Below are 16,562 nucleotides of genomic sequence, written 5' to 3'. Positions count from 1 at the left end.
TTGCATACTATTTTTTTGTGGATTGGTGTGTTTCCTTTCTATTTGAGAGAGGGAACAGAACATTAAATTAGCTTAATTGAATGCTGCCGTTCAGCTACCCTGCCTAAGGCAACCAGAGGGTAGAGAGCGATGAAGTCTTAAAATTTTAACAAGTTGTTAGAACTCCTCTAATGCACACAAACAGGGATGAGAACCACTCAGCTCTTTCTGGGGCCTCAAATGGTGTCTTCCTTCAGCAAGAGCAAAGGCAAAAGTGAAAGAAAATCTGAAAGTGTAGGGGGCAGGCTTGAAGTGAGATATGATGACATGATTTAAAGAGGATGAAAATTCAGAGCAGAAAAGTGCAGTGAAAAAAGACAGGAGATGTTAGGGATGAAAGACACTCCAGAGGAACTGCTAGCTAGAGCAGAAAGTTCCCTGTAAAGGTAGTGCAAGTACTGCAGCTTGCTCTACTGTTCATAGTGCATGGCTGTGTTTCTGTATGGTTTATTAACCTACTATTTTAAGAGGGCTGACAAAAATTCAGACTGGAAGGGTAAAATTTCATTATTTGGTTCATGTCATTTATTTACTAGAAATTCCCAGTCTTATTAGTCTCAAGAATAGAAATAATGAGACAACTGGGAAAATACAAATGGTGGCATCTTCTTCAGTTTCAGAAAATGTTCAGAGACTGTAAATGGAATTGAGCATCTCTCAGTCCTCACAAGTGTCTTTAGGACACAAAGAATGAGGGTGTGCATTGGGAATGCTGTCAAAGTACCTGGAGTGGATGGAGTCAGCAAAGCCTGCTGAGGTAGGTGCTGGAGAACTAGATTGACCCTTGCAAGACTGAAAGCTTGTTCCTAGGCCAGCCTGTAGGTAAACAAAGACTTTGATCATGTTGCCCCACAGAAGCAGTTTGGTTTATTTTCTTTGAGGTTCTTTACTGGCTCATGACCAGATCTCTTTACTTAAGTCATGTAGAACGTGGTTTTTGTAGCTAAAATATTTCAGGAATGAGTGCCTTGGCACATAAAAATGATCACTATCCTCTCTTTCTGCAGGACTCACCTTTCTATTAATATGACTGGATTAGAGGCCCTGATTTGCAGAACATGAGTTTGTTCATTTCTCTGTGTCTGTCCACTTCTGTAACAAGGCAAAATCCCAAAATTCATACCAAGTACAGATTTGCTTTTAAAATTTGACTCAGAGGGGCTATCAAGCTATCAGATGTTACTGGATAGTACCTTTTGGAGTTTTCTGGAGATACATAAAATGGATTTTCTTAACATCAGAACCAATTCCAACATGTTGAGTCTGGAAAACATCCACTTATGACTGTAGTGATATAGGTATGGCAAACTTCTCTCTTTTGTATGATTCTGATAGAAATATTAGCTAGCTATTTCTGATAGAAATATTACCTTTTTATCCCTCTTTACATTAATATTCTGAGTTGAGAGGTTATTTCAAGACAAAACTCAATTTAGCAGTCATTTCAAACCTCATCTCAGAATTACACCCTCTTCTGGGTCCTCTGTCCATCATCTCTACAAATGATACTTCCCCCCTTTCTTTCTAGTTCTATGTTCTTTTCTCCAGCTTTACATTTTCCTCAAGTTTCTAAGGCATGAAAATTCAATAGTTTGTTTCATCTCATGCATCAAGGGTATATTTTTGTTTGCATCTTTCAAGGATCTCTTTGAACCAGTTAATCCAATGCTCCATATCAGCATGAAGCTTCAGTCATTCAGTTTTCTCTACAAACAGCAAACAGTAATATAGCTGAGGAAGAAAACTTATAGACTCTGAAAAGATTGTAAATTGTGCACCTTGTTCATTCAAAGCCTTTGACAGAGCTTTGGAGTAACAAATATCTCTGCAGAATCTAGAATCAGCCTACAGATTTTTGATATAGGAGAGGGGAATTAATTAATCTGGTAATTTATTCACAGGAAATAATTTTATTTATTAAATCTCTTTCTCTGTCTATCTCTCTCCCCGATTCTCTCTCTGCATTGTTTTATGTATAGAAAAAATTGATGTTAGCTTAATGCAGTTACTTAATCACAGGACTTCAGGACTGCCTATCCTAGACAAGAATTGTAAGATATCCTTACCTTGTATTTCTTAACTTGTTCTAGTTAATGTGCTGCTGTAGTTTAATCCCAGCCAGCATCCAAGCCCCAGGAAACTGCTCCTTCAGTCCCCCACCAGAGGGATCAGAGAAAAAATTGACAAAAGCTAGAAAACTCATGGATTGTGATAAAGACAGTTTAATAAGGAAAGTGGAAGCTGCATGCAACCAAAGAAAAACAAGGAATTACTTCACTTCTTCCCAAGGGCAGGAAGGCATTCAGCCATCTCCAGGAGTGCAGGGCCCCATCATACAGAACTTGGGAAGGCAAACACCACCAATCCAAATGCCCCTCCTTCCTCCTTCTTCCCCCCTCTTTATATACTGATCATGATGTCATATATTCTGGAATATCCCTTTGGTCTGTTGGGGTCAGCTGTCCTGGCTCATGATCTCCCACGCATCCATAGTCTGCTCATCAGCATGGCAGTAGGAAAAGCAGAAAAGGCTTTGGCTCTGTGTAAGCCCTGCTCAACAATGACAAAAGCACCTCTACATTATCAGCCCTATGTTCAACACATATCCAAAACACAACCCTCTTCCAGCTCCTGTGAAGAAAACTAGCTCTACCCCAGCAAAAACCAGCACACATATCATAGGGATAAAAGTGAACTAAGACAGGCATTTACTTGGAGACCATATAGTATTACTTTTAATCACTTTCTATTTAAGATAATCATCTTGTATAGGTTTTATATTGAGTAGCATTGTATTAGAAAGTGACAAACTGTTGCCTTCCATGACTTCCCCTAAGGCAGGGTTGTTTCTACCAGGACGTCCTCCACTGACATTAAATCAGAACAAGTAATTTGGCACACAATCTAGGCAGAAATAGTTATTATAGCAGAATATCATAGATGGGTGCTTTCTTTCCTCAGGGTTGAGTAGATGTTCAGAAATTATAAAATTTGCTACAGAGTCTAGTGTTTCCATTTAAAAATAACAATTTAAGGTTGGGTATTTGTCTTCAAAAAGAGCTTATTGAATATATATGAATATATATGAATATATATGGAATATTATTTTCACAGTTACAGGCATAAATATTTATTATGCAAAGAATGAATAAGAATGCATGTTAGTACTAAGATATGATAGTGTTTCTAAATCCACAGATTTCTTCAGATTTCTCTTAACTGGTCTTGGTCACACATTTCATGCAAATGGCAGTACTATATTATTGATTCACCATGGATTTCTTAAAATGAGTAAACTTTTGGTCCCGGATTTTTTTTACCTTGCAAGACATACTTATGTACAGTGATGCAGTTTTGACATATTTTGACTTATAAAAATGAGATTCATTATTAGATTTTCTAAATATTTATTCTAGTGTAAAGTGTTATTTTACGATTAATGCCTGTATGTATGGAATACATTTAGGTAGAGTCCTAATCTTCAGACAAAGATGTAAATAGCTGTTCTTGCTGTCACAGATTTTTGTGATGCTTTGAGTCACTTTGGGATTCTTGATGCACATCATCTTTCACCAGTGTACCTTACATGCTTACCTCAAGAATTGCTTTAGCCCATCCCTGCACACTGCACCAGCAGGTCATACTTTCTAAGCTATGTGAAGCAGCTCCTTTTTGCCTCATTAAAATCCCTACAGAGTTTACTTTCTACTGCTTACCTAGGTAATTCTAAGGCAATTAATCTTCTGTTATCATTCATTTTGCACAAGGTGTTGAGCACACCCCCTGTGAGGGGTTCCCATGTGCTAGACACAGTGCCCCAAGGCTGAAGGAGCTGCAGAACTGCTTCTGCAGAGCTGGTGTCAGGAGCAAACTGGGGGCAGGAGGGTGAAGACAGCTAAAACATTAACTGCCATCACCAGCTGAAGGGGAGATATGCTGCTGCTATGCTTTCACTAACTGGTACTGGTCAGTCTCTTTACCAGAGGTAAGCGTGTGGAAAATCAAATAAATATATCTGGCATCACAAAATTTCTTCCACACTGAACTCCTTTGTATCTGACTATATCCTATATTTCTAGTCTGTTGCTTTGTTGTGTCCAAATTTTAAAATTTGCCAGAAATAAAGAAAATTTCCATGGTTTAAGAATTTGGTGACATTCAGCTTTGAAGTGGATCTACAGCAAGGCAGAGTTAGTTCAAAGTATTTAAAGGCTTTTTTTTACCCTTGTTTTCTATCATAAGCCCATATTTTCAGTCATGTTACTTGACAGTTAGGAAAAATTATCAAAATTTTAAAGCTAAATTATCATTGTTTTTCTGCAATTTCTTTTTTTGATTACAGCTTTTGATGCTAGTGTTAGACTTCCACATTAATTTTCCAAAATGTGGGGTTTTTTGAATCCATTTAAGAGTGAATCAAATATTTGTAGCCATGAAAGACTGAAGTTTCATCTGTATCCTGCTAAAACAACTGGAATAGTCCAAGGAAAACAGACCACCAAAATTTGTAAAATACATGACACCAAATTATAAGATAACTCCATCAAGGGATGTGATTGAGGAGCACATTTTCAGAGGCACTTAGGCTAATAGTGTCTTGATTATCTTTGGGAAAAACAGTGGAAAAAAACCTCTTCCACTGCTGAGGATGTTTTATTTTAACCAAATCAATCCTTATTAAAACATAAAATGGAATACATACAAAACATAAAGTCAGAAAAAAAAGCTATCCTAGGGTAAGTTATATTTCTCTCCCTCTTTGTCACCTGAGAATAAAGAAATAAACTAGAGACTTTATAAAGTTTAAGAGGGATTTGGCTGTTGATTTTATAAGGAAGATCTCAGCTATTCTGAAGGTAGGTGAAAAATACATAAAACTCATATGTGGATATAGGTTTGATGATAACTTGTTGAAATGCAGCAGTGTTGCCACTCTATCAAATGTAAATTAATTTATCAGTAAAATAAGAAGTTCAATAAAACAGGCTTCACTGGAGACAAAATGGATAAGAAATGAATATGGGTTTTGTTTGAAGCTTTACATTAAAATCATTGACACTTATATTTCAACTGCTATTTATGACTTAAAACAAAGGACTTCTGGAAATAAAATGCTTGGTATGATATATCATTTACCAAATATCTTCAGAAATGCATTATAGAAATGCATGTGTCCTGGATTTCAGCTGGGAAAGATATGCTCTGAAATAGCACCCAGGTTGTCAATCAAATGGCTTCTAAATATTTTCTTTTGCCTCCTGGAACACCATACAAGATTTAGGGTTTAGAATTCAGAATAATTTTTAAAATGATGCTGTTACAGTCTACCAAATGGTTTGATGAACTCAGTGCAAAAATTCCAAATAGATAAAGAAATTTAAATCTGGGAAAGGTCTAGGCTTTCTAAATCCAATTTGCATTATAGTTCTGCAACTGTATATTGTTAATTAATATCAAGCAAAAAGACTTGTGGCATAAATTATTTGGGTAGCTTTAATGTCTTACTTTAAAATGAACTCATGAATTAAGAGTATGGAAACTACTAGAATCAGCATTCAGCACATTGTGTTTATCACACAGCAGGCAATCATGAGATGAACTTTCTACAGAGAATTATGAAACAAAATTGCTATAGTAGCCTTTCCTAGTCTTTGCTTATTCTGACTGACTCTATGAGGTTGTTATCAACACACCTATGTTGTTGACACTGTTGTTTCACTGTTGCAGCTTTGGGTATTTCCATTTTTTAAATATAAAATACTGTAAATATCCATTCCCTATTTTTTTCAATCTCCTAATCTCTTAGACTTGTAATGTCCCATAACAGTGAGCTCTAAACTGAATCCTGCTTTGTAAAGAGTGAAATCTGGACTGCATTATTTTCAGTAGCACTTTGTATTGGTATTACTGTCCCTTTGACAAAGGCAAGAGCCCTATCCTTTGCTGTTGCAGTGGGTCAGCACTGCTAGGCATTCAGACAAAAGTAAAGGTGATGGTGGATGCCCTTTTTGCAAAGAGTTTTTAAGGTTTGCAGTTGAAATGGGAGGTGGGGAGGTCTAGCATACAAACTGATACACTAAAAGCTTTGCATCTTCCTCCTCACCAGTCCTGTCTTTCTCATCTCTGTGGTCATTGCACAAGGGGATGCCCTTTTTCAAGTGAGAGAACAATCAGATGAATACAGATGATTTTTCACGTAACCTTTAAAAATGTCTTTAGATCAGAAGTCCACTAAATCTCTCAGCTTTCCTGGGATTAAGTCTCTGTCTTAATTTATTTTTAAGCTCTTTCAATTCTCTACCTGAGCTGTTGTTTATGGATACACTCCAAGAATCATCCTGAAAAGATACTCATCCTCCTGCCAATCTTCAAAAGGGTTGGCTCATCTGTGGTATTTTTCAAAAGAATAATAATGGAATTTTGCTTGATATAAAGCCCTCCAAATGTTTATTAGATGGATTTGTGGTTCAAAGAATGTCAGAACTTGTAACCTTCACCTCCTAACTTCTCTATTTGTAAGTTTTTAAAAATACCTGTGCAAATATGTTATTTGTTTGGGGTTTATTTTCTGTGAAAAGAAAATTAAAGAGAGTAATCTATTTTTTCCTTAAGCTTCCTAAATATAAAATTTTGAATATTTACAGGTCTCAGAGTTTACATAAGTGTTCTTTCTAGGCTTTACATTACTTTATGACTTTTATTTGATAGCTTACTGGAATGGAGAGTTGTACATTTACTAAGTTTTTTCTAATAAAACTTTGCACTTTGTTCATTCTTCAGGATATACCTTTGTATATCCTTCTTGAAAAACCACCAGAATGAAGGAACTGACAGATGACTTAATTTGTTCAGTTTCTTTCTGCATAAATTAAAGCCAACTTCACCCATAGGTGACAGCAAACTCTTGGAAACTGAAACTGCAGTTAACTCAATGCAAGCAATTAAACACACAACAGTGACAGCAAAAGTGATTATGTGGAAATATGCAAAAAATCTGTAGCTAAACGAATCTCAGAAAACATAAGATATCTTTCTGGGAACTGCAAAAGAGCCACCTAACGTGGGTGGGGATTGCATGAGGAGAAAACCTTCAGTTTGAGGACAGCTGAGGATTTCCCTGTAGCCTACACTTGAGCTTTGCTCTGCTAAGAAGCTGATCCCCTTCCTTAATGGACAGCTCTGCTTGGCATCTCGTATTGGAGAGAGCTGTAAGTTCTAATTGCTGTACCTGCTTTCCAGCCAGAAGAGCTATGGAATGTTATCAAATGCTTCCCACCTTTGCAGAGCCAGAAGGGCCATATGTGTGCTTACATGTCAATGCACTGAAAGGGGAAATCAAAAATGAGCCAGTGGGTTAAAACACACATTTCTGTAGGAGCTGGTGGGAGCTGTAGTCTGTGCTCTGAACAAGTAGGTCAGTAGGGCTCAAAAATCTTGGTCTGATCTCCTGCTTTGTAACCATGAATAGGTTACTCTTCAGTGCATTTTTAAGGAAAACAGGATAATAAGATAATAGTTTTTACTCTTGAGTTAGTAATTTATATATTTATTTTTCTAGTAATTTGATGAATTGTGTAGTTCTTTACTATTTCCATTAAAAATTTATAATCAAGGAGAAAAAACAAAGCAAAATCTTTCCTTTTTTGCTTTTCCTTTACAAACATGGAGGAGAGCCTTGAGATGCTCTCATCCTATTGTTTGTTATCAGCAAAATATTTCTTATGAAATTAGAGGCAAATGAAATATTTCTAGACTCTTTTATTTCTTTCTCAACAATAATTTTAACTTGTGTTGGAATAATATTTAAACAGATTAATAGTGAAAGCTGGTAATTAGATTCAGTCTTTTGTAGTGTGATTTTCATTAATTACATGCTTACTTTAGCCGAGTTATTTTACACAATCTGTGATCTTCCAGACATAGGGGATTAAATAACTACAGATGAGTTCTTGGAGAAATAAAGCACATTTTCAAGGCACACTTGCTGAACAAGCCCCTACTAAGAATGAGATGGATCACCTCCTGGGCGTGCATCTTCTTTCCATGGGAGGTGAAGGGAAGCCAACAGGACGAAGCTTTTTGATCCTTAAGTTAGGGAACATGAATTGCTTTCCTTCTTGGGTCACCTACTGGCAGATGTAAGAAACTGGTGCTGAAGTCCCTTCTCTACCTGGATATTAGAGATGAGACTTCCTAGCAGCATTTCCACAGTCAAGGCTTTAGTTGCTTGATTTCTTAAATTTGTTTTATTTGGTTTTTTGGTTTTTTTTGTGGGTTGGTTTGTTTTTTTTAATAGCAAAGTAATTAACCATCCTCTAGTCGGAAAAAACCCTCAAGCAAGCCAAGAAAAGAATTGTGTACATGAGGTTTTATCCTTTCCCTACCTCCTTTTTAATAGTAAGGAGATGCTTGGAGGAGTCTGTGGTCAATTCTTATCCTTTGTTGCAGATTGTTCACAGGACCCTTGCAGCCATGCTGGGCGCTTTGGCCGCTTTAGCCGCCTTAGCTATTGTTGGGGAGGTAAGTTACCAAACTGTAAGTGCTCCCTTTGTCTCTGGCTATGGTGTCAGGTGTCATTAATCTCCATGTTTGCCCAGATCTTACTGAGCACATGGCAAAGCAGTGTTTTTTTTTAAGGAAGAGAAATGGTAGGACAGAAACTGGGGTGGGAAAAGAGGTCAGACTAATGTGTAGACAAGGGGAGTACAGAAACATCAGCTGATACTTTTTTATTCTGATTTGCAGGAAGCTGACTGCAACCATTTTCAGTTTAATCCAGTGTTAGCTTAACACTGTTATTTTCAGTAATGTTAGGCTACCAAGCAAGCCTAAATGGAAATACACTTTATACTACCCTAAATAATTACATCTCATGCCTGTATGTTCCAGCCCCTTTGTTTCACCTGCTGCTTACTCTTCGTTGATATATAGTCAAACATCAGATTGATTTTCTCGGTTGTTCTCATAACCACATCATTACTATGTTCCCTTTAATACCCTCCAGTTTGTTCACAGGTGAATTGGTATGCTTTTGTTCTTTTACCAAAAAGGGAACTGCAGTGTACCATGTAATTTGGTTATCTTTTATTTCTGTAATATTAAGTAAGGAACAACTAGACCAACCAATAGCCTGATAATGACTGACTTAGGATGCCAGCAGTACTTTGAATTAGTAATAATAATAATAGTAGTAATGGCAATAATAAAGAGTCCTTTTTATGTAGCTTGTAGGAACACTTATTAATTTCCATCACATTTATTTAAATGGTTCATAAATTAAGTGGAGTTTACAAGTCATAGCTAATCACAAGTTAGGTGGCATTCACTTGTAATTGTATTTTTTGATTGCAGAGGCCAAGTATGGTCAAAGTGGTCGAGTGGATTGACTATGAGACACTGGCATTATTGTTTGGAATGGTAACTAAAATGTATCTTTTGCTCTAAATGTGCCAAAATAATCACATTCAGTACAGAGATGTTTCCTTTTAGAACACTTTGTTGATTGTACTTTACTCAGACAACTATGACGAACATTTGTGTCTTAAGGAATTTACCAAAAAGGATGAGGATCAGACCTCTGAAAGAGTCTTTTGAAATGTTGATCCTTTAATATTTTTTTTTTAATCTGTGAAATTGTATTGACAACATGTTAAAAACATCCTTGGGATTTATAAACAGAAAGAGCTGTTTAAGGGCCAAGTATTATAATTTTTCTTTTTAATTTTGTTTATTCGAAGCCTTCCTCAAACACACTCTGCTGGAAGAGTTGTTTCCTGTCTCACTGTTTTGTCTGAAGCTACGAAAAAGCAAGCCAGAAATGGAGAAGTAATATCTGATGAGATTTTAATCATATATTATTTTAATCACTTTGCCTGGAGCTATTTGTGGTAAAAAACATTGTCTAAGTGCTATTAGACTATAACACAAAATATACAATACACAGAGACAAAATTACAATTATCTGTTTCCATTCTGAGCTTTTCTTATTTCCTGACACTGGTCCTTGCTCCTTGCATTCTCCACAGAATAAGAAAGCAAAAAAAAAATTATGTTTAGAGCAAAGACAGAAGGACAGGAGACCTCCCAGATGTGGGAAAATGCAAGCATTTCTTGAAGCCATTATCTTCTGTGCTCTGTAGAGTATTAATGCAGAGAGCAAACACACTTATTGGTTCTTCTTGATTAATGATGTAAGAGAGATACTTTGAGTACTTAATGTATGATGCCCACTTAGTCACTACAAATGAAATTCAATTAGACTCATATGACATTTACAGACTGCTTATGTTGAGAAGTATATTTCACCATACGATGTATTAACTAGAGATATCTGACAGCTGTAGTGGATATTCTAATATAAGGGTGATTAGATTCTCAAAGTTGTGTCAGATAAGAAGTCCATTTGTCAGTATCACAAACTGCTTTGCTTTAGTTTTGAGTAATAATTCAATTACTTTTATATATCAGTTCCAAGTGATTATATTTTTCCCCATCTTTTGGCAGATGGTTTTGGTGGCCATATTTTCAGAGACTGGATTCTTTGACTACTGTGCAGTAAAGGTGGGTTTATTTGGTACTAGATTTATCAAGTTATTATTTATTCAAATCTGTCACACCAAGCACAATCGTAAAGAACCTTTCTAAGGTCAGCATATACTTATCATATTAGAAATTACAGCGGTCATGTTGCAATACTGGAAAAATCCTTTTGGATGAAAGGAAGCCCTTAATGCAATCCTATTTATACAGGAGAATGTTAAAGGTCCCCAGTAGGGTACACAAGCATTTGGACACTATTAAGCTGAATATTTCACTGATTTCCCCAGGACCGCAGTTCTGCTGCAGCTGAACTCTATTTATGGCTGGCAGTGGGGCAGGAACTATCATTAACTGTATGACCACATATGAAAAGTGGTCACAGACCTCTGCACAGTAGCAGAACAAAAGTTTACATGAAAAGTGTAATTCATAGAATCACAACCATAGAATTAGAGAACAGTTTGGGCAGGAAGAAACCTTAATAATCTTGTTCCAATCCCCCTGCCATGGGCAAGGACACTTTCCACTAGAGCAGGTTTCTTGAAACTCCATCCAGCCTGGACTTGAACACTTCTAGGGATGGGGCATCCAAAGCTTCTCTGGGTAACCTGTTGTAGTCTCACCATCCTCACAGTAAAGAATTTCTAATATCTAATCTAAGCCTACTCTCTCTGTTTAAAGCCAATCCCTCTTGTCCTATCACTACACACCCTTGCCCAGAGTCTCCCCCCCCAGCTGTCTAATTGCCCCTCTTTAGGTGCTGGAGCCTTCTCTTTGCCAGGCTGAATAATGCAGATCTCTTCCAGCTTGTTCTGGAGGTGCTCCAGTGTTTTGATCATGTTTGTGGCCCTCCTCTGGACTCACTCCAGCAGTGCTGCTCTGAGGATGGGCAATGTGTCCCAGGTGTGGAGAGGAAGGGAGGTCTAAACCCGGTTAGTCCACCTGGGCATGCAGTCAGAAGATGGAGGCTCAGCCCTTCTCCTGCCACTGACCCTCTTCATGACTGGCAGCAGAATATGGCGTTTCTTCAGACTTGTTTCTTTGTTTGTGTGATGGGATTGTTTGCCCACTTCCATGAATTATTTTCTTGCCAAATTATTTAGTATTGGAGAGGGTGCTGTTGGAGTAATAGTAAAGGAATAGTAAATGCTCTGAGCTCATTGTTGCTCAACTTTGATCAAGTTGCTTTATCTACAATTTTTTGAAATCTAAGCTGGAGTGATGCAGTCCATTAATTCTGCTTCTGTTTGTTTTTCCTAGGCTTATCGGTTCTCTCGAGGCAAGGTGTGGGCCATGATTACATTTCTGTGCCTTATTGCTGCAATTCTTTCTGCATTTTTGGACAATGTTACCACTATGCTGCTCTTTACTCCAGTAACCATAAGGTATTTTATTGTTATGGACTTGGATTTGGTCTTTTATAGCCAGCAATCAGTAGTAGACATGCCTGCAAAATATTTGTTTGGAGGTTTTCTTAATCATTTAAATGGAAATTAGAACTTCAAATACTCTTATTGTAGCAGAACAAAAAGCTAGCACTTTCAGAGGAATGGCTTGTCTTTTGCCTTTGCATTAATATTGAGAACATATCTGAAAACTGTGAACACTGCCTTGGCAGCTAACTGTTCTGGTTTGTCTTCATATTTCAATGGCAATAACATATTGCACCAAATGATCCCTAGTAGATGATTTTTTTTTCTTGTAAATCAGGCAGAATTTTTAAATTAAAACTGCTTTATTCATTGCTGGCTGATATTTATATACAATTTTAGATAGTAATTTATGTTTTGGTGAAGTTGTTATCACTTCTAATATTAGTGACAAATTTTTAAAAAGTCCATATTTCATCTAACAGCTTTTTCTTGAATATGAAAATCTGAATTTTATTCCTGTTGGTGATCATGTCATTGGGATGGCTACTGGTTAATTGCACAGTTTGAGATTAGATATTTGGAACTTTGAGCAGACAATCATGAATTTAATTACTTCAGATTTCTGTAAATTAATAACATGTTATATGCAACTACATTTAATCAGTGTGGGATTATAAATTACTGTTTAACCTGAATTTAACCTGTGTCTGGTCAGGCAAATCTGTTTAATCCAGTTCAGTTTTGGAAAGATCTAGTGTATTTTAGAAATGATCCTGAGAGATGTAATGCTTGCAGTCATTGTCACAATAAAGTACACAAAATTCTATTAAGATATGCCCCCTCTTTAAAATGCAGTGTAAAGCAGTAAAAACCAATTTTGCAAGTGAAATTTATTCTAGACTGGAAGCAGCTGGTGAATGAAAGCTCCATTTGTCTTCTGTCCGATTATATTTTAAAGAGATGGCTTTGCCATACCCTAATCAATAATTGCATTTCTAGCAGTAAGCAGCACTGGAGCTATTAAACACCAAGTTTTCTTTAGCTGTGTTACAGAATATTTTGGATAAATATAATTTGGGAATTGATGTAAATCCAGAAGTCAATGTAGCATAAAAAAGCTTTTCACAGTCAGAACTACAGTAACATTTATTCTGTTTTCAAAGAATCCCAGAATAGCCCAGGTTGAAGGGGCCTCGAAAGGCCATCTGTTCCAACCTTTCATGGGAAAGGAAAGCTAGATGAGATTATCTGGCACTCTCTCCAATTACATCTTGAAAACCACCGGTGATGGGGACTCTACCACATCCCTGGGGAGATTTTTCCAGTAGTTAACTGTTTTCACCATAAATTGTTTTTCTTATGTTGAGGTGAAATCTCTCCCTTGTACTTGTTGCCTCTTGTCTTCTCCATGTGGATTTTTGTGAAGGGAGAGCACCTGTCTTTGTAGCCACCTTTAAGTAATGGACTTTTGTACTAAGTATATACTGAGTCCTTTTGTTTTATACTAAATGAGCCTGTAACACTGAAGAAGGGGAAACTCAGTATGTGGGAAGCATTTGTATTTGAATCACTATCAAAACTAAAATAAAATTTTATCTCACCTACTAAAACCAAATAATTGCCTACTTCAAAAAGCTTCATGCTGGGGGTCATTTTCTTTTTTATCTTACTGCCATTGTCTACAGCTTCACTGTGTTGCACTGTGCAGTCTCCATCGCCATGGAGATAAAGCTTGCAGAAAATCGTACTGACTCTGCAAACATTAGGGTTTATATTTCCTGTGATAAGGCCTAAAACATGATACTTGTTTCACTCTGCATTTTGTAGTAACCTACTAAAAAAAGTAATAACTACCTCCTTTTAGCTGTTGCTTATTTTCAAAATACTTTGTTATTGGTAAATGGAATGGAGGCTAATGTTTTTACACATTAGGAATTATATAACCAGGATAAGTAAACTGAAGAACTGTGATCCTGCCATCTAGCTAAGATGTTCTGATGGATTTACACTTTGGGCTTAGCCTTTTCTTACTTTAGTATTCTCTTTTTAAAATACCACCAGGCCCATCAAAAAGAAAGAATCACTAAAGAAAAGTTTAGCTTATATTTGGAAATACTGGGAAATCAAGGAGAAATTGAGTCAAAATTGTATGTACAATTGTGGTCTTGTACCACAATTGATACATTTGAACCAGTAGCACTACAAAGTACCCTTTAACTGAATGATTTCATGCTGCTGAGGAAATAGTGTATTTTTTGAACAGTTATTATTTTCCAGAGTTTTTATGTACTGACATATATGCCATCTGAGAGTGTTTTTTCTGAGTTTTAAATTGACACTCTTGGTGATAGTGTAAGTGAATCAGGTTAAGCTTTTTTGCAATAGTCTTTTCTCTTTGAAATACAGGTTTTGATAACACGGACTTAGAAAGCATTCTTCCTGCACACTCTTTCCCCCATCTACTATGAGATATAGGGGACAATAATTTAAGTGTGGCCTCCATCTTTACATTCTGGAGCAACCTTTTGATAGGTTGAGAGGAGGAAAGCAGTTGTTTCTTACTCGAAAGTGCTTAGGTGTGACTTGAACTTTCAGCTTTTATTAGCAGAGCCCAAGTTTAAAATCGAACACGTACTTCAGGACAGAGCAGATTACGCAGGCGTGAGCGTAAAGGTAATTTGTGAGATGGAGTAATCTGTGTGAAGATTACTCTGCGTAAGTAGGCTCTGAGTTCAAACAGATCATGAGGTTACTGAGTCAAACCCTGTCTTTGTCAGAGCACTTTAAGGTGCTTCTTATTAAAGAAGCAAGTTACTTTTTCTTATCAAAGTGTCATCCCACCAAAGAAGTATTAAATCTATTTGAACTGCTAAAAACATTTTGAGAATTTTTTAACTATATGGAATGTGTATTTTCTGGTCTTGTTTCATCCCAAATAGAAATACTCATGATCAAGCTTTAGAGAAGGAGGAAAATAGGAACAGAACAAACTGAATAAACTAGCCTGAAAGCTGAAGTCTCTAATAGATGATTCATGGCTAATAGGCAGCCTGCACAATCCTCTACCACTGCTTCCCATAAGAAAGTTAATCACTGTTGCTGAGTGCAGAGCTTGTGGTTGACCAGAATAGGTTTCCACAGGTCAGTGCAGCTTAAGGACCATGACTTCAGAAGCTGTATCGCACTGAAAATTTGAAATGCTATTTTCTGTGAAGTCCAATTCTTGTAATAGTTAACTACTTTTAATTATATGCAGCAATTTTATTGACATTAATAACTGCATTTTAAATGTAAAGAAAATCTATCAATTTTCATTTACATTGTTATAATTACTCTAGCACAATAAATGCTTTAACATACCATTTATTGACACATTATGTTTAAAATCTTACCATTTGTCTGTGAAATGACTGCATTTTGTAATATTTGTGCATTTTAATATTTAAGGTAATTTATCCATGGGATAAGAAGTTAATTTCATTATCTTTACACTGCAGGCTCTGTGAAGTACTTAATCTTGATCCTAGGCACGTCCTGATTGCGGAAGTAATCTTCACAAATATTGGGGGGGCTGCCACTGCTGTTGGGGATCCTCCAAATGTGATTATTGTTTCAAAGCAGGAGCTGAGGAGGAGGGTATGTACTGCAGTTGTTTGGCTACTAAAATTAAGTAGTGGTGTTGATATATGCAATGTTGATCCTTCTCTTCCCCCAGACAGCCATATAAATAGAACATAATTGACTTTTTTTGCCATGCTACTTCTTTTTTAATAGGATTATCGGACAGAAGAGAGTGATCTTTTGAGGACAAAATAGTGATGAAGAATAGACTTTTTGATCTGGAGTGAGAATACCAGTTTCCTTTTTTTGTTGTTGGTGAGGATTTCCTTATTAATGGCAAAGCGAGGAAAGAAGCAGAAAATGGAGGGCAGCAGACAGGGCAACAAGTTGCAAAAAACCAAAAATATGAAAATGAAGATGAAAATCCATCCATTTTTTCAGTATAGGTTTTCTCTCAAAAGTTAAATATGAGATAATTTGACATTTTACAGAGAAGTTGCTTTGCCCCTGTAGAGCCATAACACACTTGAGGCACTTTATGCTTCAAGCACAGCCCAAGGGGATGTGGGGTGTGAGAGGGGGGTGGGTGCTTCTCCCATGCAGCACAGGCTGCAGCTGGCTCCCACCTCCTGACAACATTTTGCTACCTCCAGGCTGCAGAGACAGATTTTAGCTTCCAACTCTTGGCTCTCCGATTGTTTGCTGGGTGCCTGGTGCCAAAAGGAAAACTATGGTGCTGGGTGGGACTGCATGACATGAACGGTCCAGCAGAAGCATCCCAGTCCCACCATTTCTTCCCACCCACATGGGTCTCTCTGCCCTGTGGAGTGGCTGTGGCACTGCTGTCAAGTGTTTGCAGCTCTCAGCATCAGCATGGAGCTGAGTTTGCTGAGTTTTCTGTGCTTTCAGCTATCCCTGCTACCCCTAAACATGAGGGCATCAAGTCTTCCTCCTGCCTCTGGCACTGCCTGCCACCCCCTTTCCCTGGTGTGCTGTGGGGCAGCAGGGAGACAATCAGCTCAGGATGCAAGGGGCAGCCCCTCCTGGCAT

At 37.2% G+C, this 16,562-nt stretch overlaps 1 protein-coding gene across 1 annotated transcript in view; it reads left to right on the top strand.

The window, feature by feature from the left end:
* Positions 1-16,562, top strand: part of OCA2 (OCA2 melanosomal transmembrane protein) — a 159,104-nt gene that overhangs the window by 42,672 nt on the left and 99,870 nt on the right. The window contains exons 9-13 of the mRNA XM_054627989.2: positions 8,488-8,559; positions 9,391-9,456; positions 10,543-10,599; positions 11,839-11,963; positions 15,449-15,587. Coding sequence (XP_054483964.2) covers positions 8,488-8,559; positions 9,391-9,456; positions 10,543-10,599; positions 11,839-11,963; positions 15,449-15,587 — 459 coding nt within the window. The remainder of the gene's footprint in view (positions 1-8,487; positions 8,560-9,390; positions 9,457-10,542; positions 10,600-11,838; positions 11,964-15,448; positions 15,588-16,562) is intronic.

This window comes from Agelaius phoeniceus, chromosome 2 (assembly GCF_051311805.1).
Source record: "Agelaius phoeniceus isolate bAgePho1 chromosome 2, bAgePho1.hap1, whole genome shotgun sequence".
In the NCBI taxonomy this organism is placed as follows: Eukaryota; Metazoa; Chordata; class Aves; order Passeriformes; family Icteridae; genus Agelaius; species Agelaius phoeniceus.
The sequence above is the reverse complement of the archived record's forward strand: the minus strand, read 5'-3'. Positions and strand labels throughout refer to the sequence as shown.